General features: G+C 39.6%; 1 protein-coding gene across 1 annotated transcript in view; it reads right to left on the bottom strand.

Moving 5' to 3' along the window:
* The window catches only part of PREX2 (phosphatidylinositol-3,4,5-trisphosphate dependent Rac exchange factor 2), a 114,541-nt gene that overhangs the window by 75,769 nt on the left and 22,592 nt on the right, over positions 1 to 16,180 (bottom strand). Inside the window, exons 5-6 of the mRNA XM_070747896.1 lie at positions 14,680 to 14,781; positions 13,251 to 13,412 (exon numbers count right to left, since the gene is read on the bottom strand). Coding sequence (XP_070603997.1) covers positions 13,251 to 13,412; positions 14,680 to 14,781 — 264 coding nt within the window. The remainder of the gene's footprint in view (positions 1 to 13,250; positions 13,413 to 14,679; positions 14,782 to 16,180) is intronic.

Genomic DNA, 16,180 nt, shown 5'->3' with positions numbered 1-16,180 from the left:
AACCAAAGAAATATTCAGCCCTCTACAAACATACAGTGGTACCTCTAAGAACACCTCTACTTAAGAACTTTTCTAGATAAGAACCGGGTGTTCAAGATTTTTTTTTGCCTCTTCTCAAGAACCATTTTCTATTTACAAACCTGAGCCTCAAAAACTGTAACTGGAAAAGGCAGGGAGAAGCCTCCAAAGGGCCTCTCTAGGAATCTCTTGGGAGGAAACTAGGCCGGAAAAGTGGGGAAAAGCCTCTGTGGGGCCTCTCTAGGAATCTCCTGGGAGGAAACAGGGCCAGAAAAGGCGGGGAGAAGCCTTCATGGGGCCTCTCTAGGAATCTCCTGGGAGGAAACAGGGCCTCCACCCTCCCTGTGGTTTCCCCAATTGCACACATTATTTGCTTTTACATTGATTCCTCAGGGAAAAATTGCTTCTTCTTACAAGCTTTTCTGCTTAAGAACCTGGTCACAGAACGAATTACATTCGTAAGTAGAGGTACCACTGTAATGCATTTAGCTAATCAAAACATCAAAGTGGATTTAGCATTTAGAAAGCAATCTTAATCATGAATTCTTTTTCAATTTATCTACCTGTCTTTATTTAAAAATGAGATAGACCGGTTGTTTTCGTGATATGAAACAATAACTTGGTCCTTAACACCAATAAGACCTAGAAGCTTACAGTGGACTACAGAAGGAATAGAACAGACATCCAGCCCTTGCTTATCAACAGAGATCGAGTGAAGCAAGTGGCCAGTTTTACGTTTCTGGGTGTTTTCATAAAAGAGGACCTGACCTGGGGCACTCATATTGCAGCACTGGTCAAAAGGGCCCAGCAGAGATTATACTACCTGAGACTTCTCGGGAAACAACTACTGAATGGAAAATTGTTGGTGACCTTCTACCGCTGCACCATAGAATTTTAAATTACTGCATCTGTGTATGGTTTGCCAATTGCATGGTAGCAGATAGGACAGCACTCCAGAGGGTGAACATCACTGCCCAGAAGATTATTGGTTGCCCTCTCCTTACTTTTGAAGAGCTTTATAGCTTCCACTACCTTAACAAAGAAATGAGTTCAATACTGCTGGAGGAAGAAGATTGAGGATACTGTCTTAGAAATTGGTTGCACTGATCAGTTTCTCTCCAAAGTTTCAGAAATATTTTCCCTAATTATCATTAGGTCTTTTCATTCCAATTGCTCCTGATGTTTTTATATACCAACAGGAATTTTTGTACTCAAAGCATTTGTTCAATCACTGCCTTACCAAAAGAAATCTGAAAACTGCCTTAAGATGGGTTTTAGCTTTTGTCTTTGAGACATCTTTTGAAGAGATAGTTTCAAAGAACTGTGTATACTTTAGAAATTGAAATCACAATAATTTGGATATAGGAAAATGTGGACTGCACATCTAAATAATTTGATTAAATGAATGTTCTCTGAAACTGTTGAAACTTGCTTTAAAATAAAAAAGGTTAAGCAGAATATTCACAGTAGGTGCCTAGATCAGACTGAAAAAGTAGGTTCATTCTGAAGAAAGCAGACTTTTGCTGACTTGAGGATTATGACGTTCTAAAAATAATGGCTAACATTTTTCATTGATGTAATTGCAAAGACATTTTTAATAGGCTCTCTAGAGAAAAGGTTTGCTGTAGGCAGTATATTTCCTAGCACTTTTTTGGAGGCTTATTTAAACATATTAGCTTTTTCATACTGCTTTGTTACAGCACAAAATAGTATCATATACAACTTATAAGATGCTATGAGTAAAATCATTAGAATAGAAATAGAATAGAATTTTTATTGGCCAAGTGTGATTGGACACACAAGGAATTTGTCTTGGTGCATATGCTCTCAGCGTACATAAAATAAAATACAGTGATCCCCCGGTTATTGCGTCCCCGACCATTGCGAACAGGCTAATTTGCGATTTTTGAACCCGGAAGTCAGAACACCATCTGCGCATGCGTGCCCTTTTTTTTCTATGGGCACGCATGCGTAGATGGTGCCGGGCAGATCAGCTGCTGGGCGGCTTCCCTAGGTCTTCCCCCTCTTGGCGGGCATCAGCGAGGAGTTTCCCCACCGCCCACGCAAACTCCTCGCTGCTGCCGCTTCGCTCGGACCGCTTCCCAGCTGAGTACTCAGCTGGGAAGCGGCCCGAGCGAACGGCTTGTCCGCAGCCTGCCTGCCCGTGCGCCCGCGGCTCGCGCGCCCTTCTCCCGCCCACGCCGTTCGCTCGGGCCGCTTCCCAGCTGAGTACTCAGCTGGGAAGCGGCCCGAGCGAACGGCTTGTCCGCAGCCTGCCCACACCGTTCGCTCCCCCTCTTGCTGGCGGGAGAGCGAGAAGCCCTCCCCAGCACCCGCTCGCCCGCCGTTCGCCGTTCGCCCGCCCTTCGCCCGGCCACCCGCCCTTCGCTCGCTGCTCGCCCGGCCACCCGGGTTCATTTGGCTTGAGGGCTCAGTTGGGAAGGCGCGCGAATGTTTTAAAACGTCGCCGCCGACATGGGGGGCTTGCTAGCACCCCCCCAAACCCGGGTTGGGGGTTCGGGGGGGTGCTAGCGAGCCCCCCATGTCGGCGGCGACGTTTTAAAACACCCGCGCGCCTTCCCAACTGAGCCCTCAAGCCAAGCGCAGAAATTCGCCTTTGGCGCTTGGCTTGAGGGCTCAGTTGGGAAGGCGCGCGGGTGTTTTAAAACGTCGCCGCCGACATGGGGGGCTCACTAGCACCCCCCCAAACCCGGGTTGGGGGTTCGGGGGGGTGCTAGCGAGCCCCCCATGTCGGCGGCGGCGTTTTAAAACACCCGCGCAGCTTTCCAATGAGTCCCGAAGACAAACGCGGAAGTTTGACGTTTGTCTTCGGGACTCATTGGAAAGCCGCGCGGGTGTTTTAAAACGTCGCCGCCGACATGGGGGGCTCGCTAGCATCCCCCCAAACCCGGGTTGGGGGTTCGGGGGGGTGCTAGCGAGCCCCCCATGTCGGCGGCGACGTTTTAAAACACCCGCGCGGCTTTCCAATGAGTCCCGAAGACAAACGCGGAAGTTTGACGTTTGTCTTCGGGACTCATTGGAAAGCCGCGCGGGTGTTTTAAAACGTCGCCGCCGACATGGGGGGCTCGCTAGCACCCCCCCGAACCCCCAACCCGGGTTAGGGGGGTGCTAGCGAGCCCCCCATGTCGGCGGCGACATTTTAAAACAGCCGCGCCGCCCCCAATCTTTGGCTCCTCGCTAGCGCTGCGGAAGTAAAAACACCATCTGCACACGCGCAGATAGAAACATAGAAGACTGACGGCAGAAAAAGACCCCATGGTCCATCTAGTCTGCCCTTTTACTATTTCCTGTATTTTATCTTACAATGGATATATGTTTATCCCAGGCATGTTTAAATTCGGTTACTGTGGATTTACCAACCACGTCTGCTGGAAGTTTGTTCCAAGGATCTACTACTCTTTCAGTAAAATAATACTTTCTCATGTTGCCTTTGATCTTTCCCCCAACTAACTTCAGATTGTGTCCCCTTGTTCTTGTGTTCACTTTCCTGTTAAAAACACTTCCCTCCTGAACCCTATTTAACCCTTTAACATATTTAAATGTTTCGATCATGTCCCCCCTTTTCCTTCTGTCTTCCAGACTATACAGATTGAGTTCATTAAGTCTTTCCTGATACGATGGTGTTTTTACTTCCGCAGCGCTACTTCGCGAAAACCCGCTCGTTGTGGGGGGTCCTGGAACGGAACCCTCGCAATGATCGGGGGATCACTGTATACATTTGTCAAGAATCATGTGGTACAATTAGCATAGTTAATTAAATTTGACTTTTCTGTCCTTACATCATTGCATACATACTTATTCACATTATACCTTTGCCTAATCACCTAATGGTTTATATTTATACCCCAGCTGTTTAGTGATTCCGCCAAATCAAAATTAGAAAAATAATTTTATCCTGATTCTGCCCAATTTTCTTTTTCCTTGTGTAAATATAACAGTTATCAATTTGCTCCACTATATGAGATTCCTTAAGTAGAAATGCAATTAAGTATGTTTATTATTAACTTATGAACAGTGAAGGGCTACCAAAAGTTTTACTACCACACTATGGGTATGGCTTATGCAGGACACCCTGCATTTTTTTCAACATATTTCAGTGCAAATTGGGTGCTCTGGGGTAGAGCTCCATTTTTGCTACCCCATTGCGCCTCCACCCCCCACCCCCCGGTCCGGGTAGTAGCCGACCCCTGCTTAGGAAGTATAAGCAATCAAGGAAATGCCTGCAAAAGATAAAAGTGTCAGGGTTCCAAATAGCATCCAAAACTAAATCAGAGTCTGCGGCAAAATATTCCTCAAAGTTCCAATTTATTAAAAGAGCCATGTTGGTACATTTGGGTGAAACCCGAATCTGAAGTCCACCAGGTTTCACCACCCACTTGAAAGTTCAAGCCCTTGCCCCTACAACCACAAATCCATCACAATGGCCAATTTTCAACTGCCATGCTGGCAGAGTCCACCCATCTCTTTCCATGCAGGTGCAGAGACAAAGGATGACCTTGGCTTTCTAGAAAGAATTTGTTCTGGTTACATGGTAACAACCCTCATGCAATCTGCACAATAGAAAATGTACAATTTTTCTCATTTAAGTGCTGTGGCCCTCAGTCATCCTAGCAATATATCAGTTATATGACATAATTTTAACAAAAATAATAACCAATAAAACACAATATCTAAAGAACTCATTTAAAATAGAAAGATCTTCAACACATAAAGAAATTCATTTCCTAAATAATAAAATTGCCACTTTATATTAAACTCAAAGCCGAAAAATTAAATTAGATTGTACACACTCAATTTTATTTAACATTGCTTCCTATAATATATTGTGGTTGAATCTGCATACAGACGGGAAGTTGAACAACTATCCTTGTGGTGTGACCAGAACAATCTAGAACTGAACACACTCAAAACTGTAGAAATGGTGGTAGACTTTAAGAGAAACCCTTCCACCCTTCCACCTCTCACAATACTAGACAACACAGTATCAACTGTAGAGACCTTCAAATTTCTAGGTTCTATCATATCTCAAGACCTAAAATGGTCACCTAACATCAAAAACATCATCAAAAAAGCACAACAAAGAATGTTCTTTCTGCGCCAGCTCAGGAAGCTCAAACTGCCCAAGGAGCTGCTGATTCAGTTCTATAGAGGAATCATTGAGTCTGTCATCTGCACCTCTATAACTGTCTGGTTTGGTGCTGCAACCCAACAGGACCGACACAGACTTCAGAGGATAATCAGAATTGCAGAAAAAACAATTGCTGCCAATCTGCCTTCCATTGAGGACCTGTATACTGCACGAGTCAAAAAGAGGGCGGGTAAAATATTTACTGACCCCTCACATCCTGGACACAAATTGTTTCAACTCCTACCCTCAAAACGTCGCTACAGAGCACTGCACACCAAGACAACTAGACACAAGAACAGTTTTTTCCCGAACGCCATCACTCTACTAAACAAATAATTCCCTCAACACTGTCAGACTTTCTACTAAATCTGCACTTCTATTCTACTAGTTTTCCTCATCATTCCTATCACCCATTTCCTCCCATGTTGACTGTATGACTGTAACTTGTTGCGTATATCCTAAGATTTTTATTAATATTGCTTCTTCATTGCTTATTTGACCCCTATGACAATCATTAAGTGTTGTACCACATGATTCTTGACAAATGTATATTTTATTTTATGTACGTTGAGAGCATATGCACCAAGACAAATTCCTTGTGTGTCCAATCACACTTGGCCAATAAAATTCTATTCTATTCTTAATTTTCTATTTTTCTAAGTTTGCACAATTTTTTAATCTTGCGTTAATTGGATTTTTAGCTACTACAGGTAGTCCTTATTTATCACCAACAATTAGGATCAGCAACTGTCACTAAGCCATGCAATAATTGTGAAACGTTACGTGGTCATGCCTTACACCAGTTCTCTTAAGTTATGGCCATTAAGCAATCACACATTGCCATTAAGCACAACTTCACATGGCTGTAACTTACTGCCGGCTTCTCCATTGACTCTACTTGTTGAAGCCACCTATAAAATGTTCAAATGGCAATCTCATGACCATATGGAAGCTACCATGGTTGTAAGATAAAGAACTAATTGAAAAACTATCAGTTACATGATTGCTTAGACATTATTCATTAACTGAGGACTACCTATATTATTTCATCTTCCACATAATGAAATGATGTGGTCTTACAGTTAGATGATTTTTTAAACAATTTTGGTCAAGTGGAACATTGTACATATCTGCAGAATGCAACCCAGAATAAAAACGTTGCCGGTATCCACTCTATTAAATGAAATGCTAGCAAAAGGCACTGGAGAAAAATAAGGAGCCAACATGCCTAAGCATAAATAATCATTATAGTCTCCCTTTTGGCAATCAACAATGCCATTATATTTCTGCTATTATCATGTTTACAGATAGCCCAGGAGGCATGGCTTGAAGGACTATATATGTATGGCCATTGTAAGAAGTATTCTAGATATCAACTGTATAAAGTTGCTATGGACACTGAGCACTTAAATTTACTCAAATCCACTTTGACCTGGATTGTAGCTATAAAAATCATATGAAATTGACATGGGACATGATCTAGCGGTGATATATGAAAAGTGTTTAAGTCTATTTGTCTTGGGGAAATAGAAAGAATTCTTAGAACTAGGAGTCTGGCTGCTAATTCATGTCCCTACTGGCCAGTCAAGACTTCACAAAAAGTGATACAGCTGGTAATGGTCAGTAATTTAATTCTTTTAGGAGGTGGATCCTCTCTGATTTAAAAATGAAAAGCTACCAGAATGATATGGGAAAAGATGCCACGTGGAATATACAAAAGAAATTGACTGATGTCTTAATAATTAAAAGGAATAAATAAATAATAAACCAAAAGAGTGCCCTAGATAATTTTACTATACCCAATTTACAAAATAGTCTTGTCTGAATAATTTTGTGAAAAAGTACTAAGGAAAGCTGGATGGGTAATCAAGTTTAGGAGACTGACAGAAGTAAATATCAAGATTGTTAAAATTAGAAAGAAAGGATATAAAGTTGGTTTATTAGATTAGATTAAATATAATTAATAGCTAAATTATTAACTAGATTAAATGGGTATCCTGTTATCTCTGGTAAACCTTAATGGACTTTTACTGAACAAGATTTTTAAGAATTTGTTTATAGCTAAAAGATGGGATATGAGAAAAAGAGATCACTTGTTGTACTTTAAAAGGAGATGATAAGTAACTAAAATTGTTTATACTTGTGATGAAGGGGGAAGTTATTTTTTTTCCTTTACTATTCTTTTCCCCCCTTTTTTTAAATTTCTGGATTTATTAGTTTTTAATTCTTAATTTTCCATTCTCCAGTTGGTTCCAGTTATTGTTGATTGAGGCAGAATGGGGAGTTAAAATGGGGGGGGGGGAGTTCCTCAGAGGAGCTCCACCCACTCCCACTCTTCTTTAACGTCTTAAAAACAAAGGTGACATCATCCGCTGGCATGAGAAAAGCTATCAGCTTGCATTAATTCAAAATATCCTATTTTTCTGACATGACGTCAAAACAAAAGAGCAAGTTACTTTAACAATTATAATTCTACAATAAAAACACCCACTAAATAAAACTGCATTTGGAGTGTGTACCATTAAAGAAGAAAAATAAAATTTAAAATGTATTTTTCAAGTTGTCTACTTTTCTACAATTGTCTAATTATAATCATTAACCAAGCTCAATTTATGACACTTTTGCATGCTTTGATCCTCCATCAGATGCTAAAAATAGCTTTTTCCTAAGTAAGCAACATGCTAAACATTTTCTTCTGACAGAATATCTCTAACAAGTATATTTCTCTGTTCTTAAGCCTTATAGCAAACCAGATGTTCAGTTAATTAAAGCTGTTTTAGTAACAGAAGGGTTTATTAAAGAAAGGCCTCATAAATGTGGTAGATTTTTTAAAATGAGACCATTATCTCTCATTAGAAGAAAGTTGACTCTTAAACATTTAACAAGTAAATTGCAACTAAAATATACTTTGCTTAAAAAGGTATTTATGAAGGTGTAATGTAACAAGCCTTCACTAGAAATTAATAATTAACTGGTAATATGTTTTCAGTACTGGACAGTTTTATCACATATACTGTATATTTATCTAGCTACCTGTAATAATGTTTGACTTAGTAACAGCTATTTAGAGTCACAATGGACATTCCAGAAACCTCATTACAAGTACCGGTAATCCTCATTTAGCGCCCACCTTCTAAAAGTGTTTGCAGTTATGACGATGCTGAAAAAAGTAAATTTTTGGCTATTCCTTGCACTTATGACCTCTGCAAAAGTAGTGGCTTCTAAATCCCGTCGCTACCGGTTCGCTTGTATGTGACTTGTCTGCGCATGCACAGAAGTGTCCTAGGCAAGTAAGACAGAGCCTCCTTCTGCCACCACTACTGGTTCGTTGAACTGGGACAAACCAGGAGTAACGCACCACTGCTCTACGGGTCTGTAAAGTAAAGGAAGGCTAAACTAAGATCATAAGCACAGTTGCCATTTTACTTATCCACCACTTCAGTAATTGCCAATCCCGATAGCTAAACAATGATATATATTATATTTTAAAAATAAAAATTCAAGATGACAAGGATTGAACCAGGAACTTCTATATGCAAAGCAATTCTTTAATTAAGCTATTGTCCCTTTATCATATGAAAACTCTGATGATGCATTGAATGTTGTTCCACACAAAACCTATTCTAAGCGTAGTGGTCAAGTGCCACTTTATTTCCATCTATTTGGTTAATGGGGAAATTTGAATTCAAAATTATCAGATATATAATGATATTTTAACTATCACTAATACACAGTATTAAGTTGATTATATGTTTTTATTGCTTACTGGTTTTGCTTCTAATTGTTGTGTACTCAATATGAAATAATAAGTAAAATGGGAAAGATGAGGAGAAAACAGCATATGAATTGTATTCGGGCCAGAATACCTATGGACCGCCTTCTCCCACACAAATCCCAGCGACCAGTCAGGTTCCACAGAGCTGGCCTTCTCCAGGTCCTATCAACTAGACAATGTCGGTTGGCGGGTCCTAGGAGAAGAGCTTTCTCTGTGAAGGGCCCAACCCTCTGGAATCAACTCCCCCCGGGAAATTCGTACTGCCCCCACCCGCCTTGCCTTCCGCATTTATGTCGCCAGGCTGGGGGCTATTAGATTCTTGCCCCCTGGCCGATAAATGTACGGAGAGAAAGTTGATTGAATGGGAATTACTGCTTTTTATGTCTTCAGTTTTTTAGATTTTATATTTAATTAATTGGATCTAAAATGTTATACAATATTTTATTATTTGTTGTAAGCCGCCCCGAGTCCTTGGAGAGAGGCGGCATAAAAGTCCAATAAATAAATAAATTAATCTTGGTGGAAAACAGAGTAACTGTTCATTCATTCACAGACCCAGCTAAAGAGAAGCCAAGCTGACTGAGTTCATATATCACACAAAGGCATAGTCTCCTGAAGTGCAATTTCATTATAAAATCATTATTGACTGGTTTGGATTAGCACTAAGTTAAAATCTAACAAACATTATTTAGCAGTACTGTATATGAGAGAAAGTTCCAGTTTCATGCTTTGCTCAATACATTTTCTATTTTCATTAAACTTCTATTTGATCATATACTGTGATTCGCTTCATCTATTATAATCTTCTGCTGAATCTTCTTTTATATTCTCATCCAAAAATATTCAGACCTATTTTGTATTTTCTTTGAAGTAATTTCTTCTAGATCAGTTATTTTTACCTCCAGTCTTTTGAATTTACTTCATATTTCTCTGATAGTAGAGAAATGAATGCAATGGTTGTATCAGGAACTTACCGTGTTTTTCAGAGTATAAGATACACCCTTTTTCTCCCTAAAAGCGAAAAAGGCTTTTTCATCCCTAACCACATAAAATAATGTGCCGAAGCTGAACAGACTAAGGATGCTAGCCAAATGAATACCTGGTAGGTAGATTTTTCCCACTATTTTCCTGCCCAAATCTAAGGTCCGTCTTACACTCCGGTGAGTCTTATATTCCAAAAATTATGGTACTTACCATAATGTTTTTAACCTTTCTTCTTGCAAAGGCATGTGCTTCCATTTTAGCCATTTTTTAAAAAAAAAACATTTGCATTACTCTTGTTTCTACTACCACAGTGAAAACATTAAAAAAACAATCCTCCAAAAAACTAATTCAAAAATTTCTAACTAATATAAGGATTTTTAGGAGTCATATCCTATAAGAAATTATTTGTGAAAGAGACAAGAAAGAGACCATTTTCCCTCAATGTACTATGTTTCTCTATTCTGAAAGAAACTTATTTGAAAAGTAAATTCACATTATTTAAAAATTTCTGCCCTGTGCTCAATAGAAAATATAATTTGTAAGGGAAACCTGTGGCTGTCATTTTTCCATTTTTCACTTGCTCAGTTTTGAAATTTCTACCAATAGCGGAGAATTATTTCTAATTCAGCACTCTAGTACTCTGCAACAGTTGAAATTTCCAAATTGTCTTCAAAGAGAGTCCGATATGGACATCATTATAATAGTCTAAAGATGAGATAACAAGGGACTGCTGATCCAGGAAAGGCTGCAACTGGCATACACTTGAATCTGTCATTCCAATCAACACTGACTGGGACCGGCCTTGGACAAAGTAGCCGAACCAACACAAAACTGTGCTTCCCAGCCCAGACCCCATAGGATATGTTTTCTTGATTGGTTCTTAATTACTTATTTGATTACTGATTACTTGATTGGTTCCTGATTACTTATTTGTACCTAATGACAATCATTAAGTGTTGTACCTCATAATTCTTGACAAATGTATCTTTTCTTTTATGTACACTGAGAGCATATGCACTAATGACAAATTCCTTGCGTGCCAATCACACTTGGCCAATAAAGAATTCTATTGAACGGGTCCAAAGACGGGCTACAAGAATGGTGGAAGGTCTTAAGCATAAAACGTATCAGGAAAGACTTAATGAACTCAATCTGTATAGTCTGGAGGACAGAAGGAAAAGGGGGGACATGATCGAAACATTTAAATATATTAAAGGGTTAAATAAGGTCCAGGAGGGAAGTGTTTTTAATATGAAAGTGAAAACAAGAACAAGGGGACACAATCTGAAGTTAGTTGGGGGAAAGATCAAAAGCAACATGAGGAAATATTATTTTACTGAAAGAGTAGTAGATCCTTGGAACAAACTTCCAGCAGACGTGGTAGATAAATCCACAGTAACTGAATTTAAACATGCCTGGGATAAACATATATCCATCCTAAGATAAAATACAGAAAATAGTATAAGGGCAGACTAGATGGACCATGAGGTCTTTTTCTGCCGTCAGTCTTCTATGTTTCTATGTTTCTATTCTATGTGGATGCTGTCAAAGTCCCTACACAACTTCAAACGTATCTTTGGAGTTCTTCCTTTTCCCATAGATATCAAGAAACAATTTCCTAGAAACTCTTTCCAAGAGCAGAAGTTCTCACACCTAATTTCTCTGAAGTCTTCTTATCTCACTAATCTTCCTTAATTACTCTGTCGTCCTGTTGTATGCTTCAGGCAATGTAAATCCCCCCCCCTTTGATCCTATAACGTCCTGTCCTGTCCGGAGTGGTGAAAACTTCCTTTATTGTGAGATGTTTATTTGAGCCCTTTTGTTTCCCTGCAGTAATTGCCAGGAATGCAGATTAGGCGGGTTAGTGCCCTTCCTTGTCCTGGGTTATAGAATCAGGGTGAGTAGAGTATTCTTATGCTAGAGGTCCAGAATTATAATTACAGTGATCCCTCGAGTTTCGCGATCTCGATCTTCGCGAAACGCTGTATCGCGATTTTTTAAAAAAATATTAATTTAAAAAAAACCCACTTCCGCGTTTGGCTTCAGGACTCAGCTGGGAAGCGGCGCGGCTGTTTTAAAAGGTCACAGCCGGCCTGGGGGGCTTCCCAGCACCCCCCCGAACCCCCAACCTGGGTCTTCCCGGCCGCCCACACAAAGGGGAAACCCCGGCTCCTCGCTGATGCCCGCTGCTCGCCCGCCCGCCAGCAAGAGGGGGAAGACCCAGGGAAGGTTCCTTCGGCCGCCCAGCAGCTCATCTGCTCGGTAGCGCAGCAGCAGCGAGGAGCCGAATCAGGGTTTCCCCTTTGCGTGGGTGGCGGGGAACGCAAACTCCACCATCTACGCATGCGCGGCCATAGAAAAAAAGGGCGCGCATGCGCAAATGGTTTTTACTTCCGCAACCCTACATCGCGAAAAATCGATTATCGCGAGGGGTCTTGGAACGGAACCCTCGCGATAATAGAGGGATCACTGTATAATTATAATCCTATTCTAACATTTTATGCTATACTGCAACAATTCTATACCATGGCCGATGGTATCAAAGGCTGCTAAAAGTTCAAGAGGAACAAAGATGGTTGCACTACTCTTATTCCACTCTCACCAGAGATCATCCACAAGTAACTGGGCCTGAATCCTGACTGAAAGGGGTCTATATAATCCAATTCATTCAGGAACCTCTGAAGTTGCCAAGCAACCACTTTTCTATTACCTTCTCTAAAAAGAAAAGAAGAGAAACTGGATAAAAATTGTTCAGAGGGGCAGAATTAGATGATAGTTTTGGGAGGATGCAAACGAGTGACAAACTAAAGCCCTTCAAACATCCCCTCCGGCAGTAAATAATTTATCACTGCCTGAGCCCACCTCTGGGAGGCTTTCACCAACCAAGAAGGACAAATATCTAATTGACAAGTGGTTGCATTGACGGGACTGAGGACCTTGTCCACTTCCTCAAATCCAGCAGAATTGAATGTTTACTTTTGAGCTTTTTCATTGTCTCTTTTGAATGGTGTGTAAATAGCTGTTTATATCTAGATTTAATCATACTTTCCACTAGAAAACTGAATGCATAAACCAAGCTAAGTCCAAAAATGCTAGGAAATTCCTGGGGGCTTGGCGCCAAAAACTCTTCACTTGAAATTTCTGTCATTGATAAACCAGATGTGGATTGATCAGACGTCACAAAGATAACAATCTACTAAGTAAAACAAAGAACAATGATGTATTCTAATTGTGTATGATAATGGCCTATGCAGAATATAAGATTAATAGTACAGAGTTCTTATTTCTTCCAAATTGCTAAAATAATACATTTTATGACATTACCTCCCATCCTTCAATGTGAGACTGCCATTCCTCTAAAACCTCTAATTTTTCCATCTGTCTCTTGGCTTCATTTATGTTGGAACAGACAGCCTTCATTGTTTGGAGAGCTTCCATTAAGATGGAATAGTCACTGTGCTTTTTGGGAGTGCGCTTTAACAATTCCTATTTTTTAAAAAAATAATAAAATCCATTTTTATACTCTCCCCAAAATGAAAGTCAATTAACATTAACATATCACTTTCATGATAAAGCTATAAAACCATGCCTATTCATTTAGCAATAAATTCTGTTACATTTATAGGCACTTTAAGATTGCGATATCAAATTGATCATGAGATTAAAACTATATAATTAGCATTAGCATTATTATCCATTTTCATTAAAGGCATAGTTTCTAATTCCAGTCTTTAAGATGCTGGATCATATTTGAATCCTGTTTCATTTGGATTCATATTTTCACTATTTTTATAACAGTTATAATCAAATACCAAAATATTCAGTACTAATATTTTATATCATAAGAAGCCATACAATGAATATGGGCATTTATGCCAACATGTGATTTATGTTAATACAACATTTGCAAACTACCAGGAACTTTATTCATAATTATTCGGTGGTAAAAGTGGAGTAGTAGATCTGAATTGGGCTACTATATAGAAGTACAATGAAGTACAATGACTCCAGAAATGGTCCATCCATACTTGTGGACAGAATTCCATTTTTCCATTCTATTCCATTTCATAGTTCTGGACAGGATTCCAATTTATATAAGCCTCTCAGAGTTACTTGTTTAGTGAAATGGATACCTATATAAATTGGTCAAACAAATACATTGTACTTCTCCATACTGCCTCTTTTCTTAGACTCACAGCTCCTACTTTGGCAGCACGCAGCAGATGTAGGTAGTGATGAAGAAAACTTTTGTATATATTCTTGTGCATGATTGCATGCGTGACCTATTCGAGACCTGGAGGCATTATACAGCAACACTCATCTCCATGTCACCCCACAATTGGATAACTGTAGGCACTGTGATTCCAACAGTATGTTTATATAAGAAATGATTTAAGTAGAAGTGTGGTCCCCTAAACAAGTCCCAAAACAGCTTCCAGATATTTTCCCAGTTGAAATAATAAAACCTGTAGGCACAAAGAAGTTTCTTCCTAGAAATAGCCCAAAAAAATCTCCATCCAGGGATCTTTATTTCATAGGAAGGAATAGTGTTGGCATACTAGGTTCCATCTTTGTTTCTGTGCATAATGGGTATTATTATACCCTTTAATATACAATAATCTTATTTGCTTGTGCAAACAGATTTTTATTTCCAAATGACAAACAAAATTCAGAAAACAAAATAATTTCCATGTAAAATATGATATCTTCAGAAGAACATATTTTCACATTTCTTCAAACAAAAAATATATACCTTCAAAAGAAGAGGATACTTGCATATTCTCTGGATTGGTGATACCAAATAACCTTCTAAAGGTACCTCTGTACTTTTTCGTCCTCCTAATAGCATGCAGTTCTAAAAAGGGAATTAAAGAATATGTATTTGTCTGTTTTAGCTATATCCATCCCTTAGAGATAATTTTTGAAGCAAAAATACATTTGAGATTTGGTAGGTTTGTGCTTGGACACACTTCCTTTACCAAGACACAGATAAAATGTAATAGAGCAGATCTTAAATAGTACCTGGGAAAAATATAATTTACACTTCATATTATGATGTAACCAGTATGTTGTTTATAATAAAACAGTGAAATTTTAATTAACTGCAGATCAAAACTTTGTATCGTTTTATATATATTATGATAAAGTTCTGCCCTAATCATCCTTTGCTTTTAAAGACAAAGTGCTGTTCAGCGCTGACAAAACCCCCCACAAGATTATAAACTCAAATTCAGAACAATGGATAATGCATCTCTTAGCATATAATGAATTTATAGAATTCACAATTATAAGATCTGGTAATCATGTCATTTTATTGGTCTAGGCCAGGCGTATCGAACTCAAGGTCCATGCACCAGATCCAGCCCTTGAGATTCAGCCCACAGGGTCGTCATGAAAAGAACAAAGGATCTTCCCATGGTGCCACTGCCAGCGAAAATGGGCTCTTAATCTCTGTTTTTGGCTGGGACGGCCTCCTGCAACCCTCTGCCAGTGAAAATGGAGTTCCGTTTTCACTGGCAGAGGATTGCAGGATGCTATCCCAGCTGAAAACAGAGATTGGAAGCCCGTTTTCACTGGCAGAGCAGTTGGGCTTCCCTGACCCAAGTGACATCAAGCTGGCCATGTTCGCCCCAGCCATGCCCATCCTGGCCCCCTGAGGTCAAACAGAACTCTGATACGGCCCTCAATGAAATCAAGTTTGACACCCCTGGTCTAAGGCACTTTATTTATAGCTGTTAGCCACACTGTCAATATGCAACATCCTAATTAAGCTTTAGTGCAATACCTGTTAAGGGGTAGAATTTGGAAAAGAATGTATTGAGCAGAGGACAAACTTGCACTACCTAAAAACAAGACCCTTCATTTCTGTTTACCATGCTACTTGGGATTAATTTGAAATTTAATATTTGAATAGCTATAAGTCCTGGGAAACAGGGTGATGAATAAAGAGGGCACTTATTCTTATCCAGCAGACCTCTCTTTATTTAGCTTTCAAAAGATTACATACCACTTGAAAATGTATGCGCACATGGGCACATACACACACACATATCTGCACACCTTTGAATCATTGATGACTCCTGGAAACTGCATGGATTAGTATCTGAAATTTTCTTGGCAAGACTTCATAAGTGATTTTCTTTTCCATCCTTCCCAGGACTGAGAAAAGTGATTGGCCCAAGGTCACACAGTGGGTTTCACACCTAAGATGGGACTAGAACTCACTGTCTCCTTGTTTCAACCCAAATGCATTA

This window comes from Erythrolamprus reginae, chromosome 3 (assembly GCF_031021105.1).
Source record: "Erythrolamprus reginae isolate rEryReg1 chromosome 3, rEryReg1.hap1, whole genome shotgun sequence".
Classification (NCBI taxonomy): Eukaryota; Metazoa; Chordata; class Lepidosauria; order Squamata; family Dipsadidae; genus Erythrolamprus; species Erythrolamprus reginae.
This window is presented reverse-complemented; position numbering and strand designations above follow the sequence as displayed.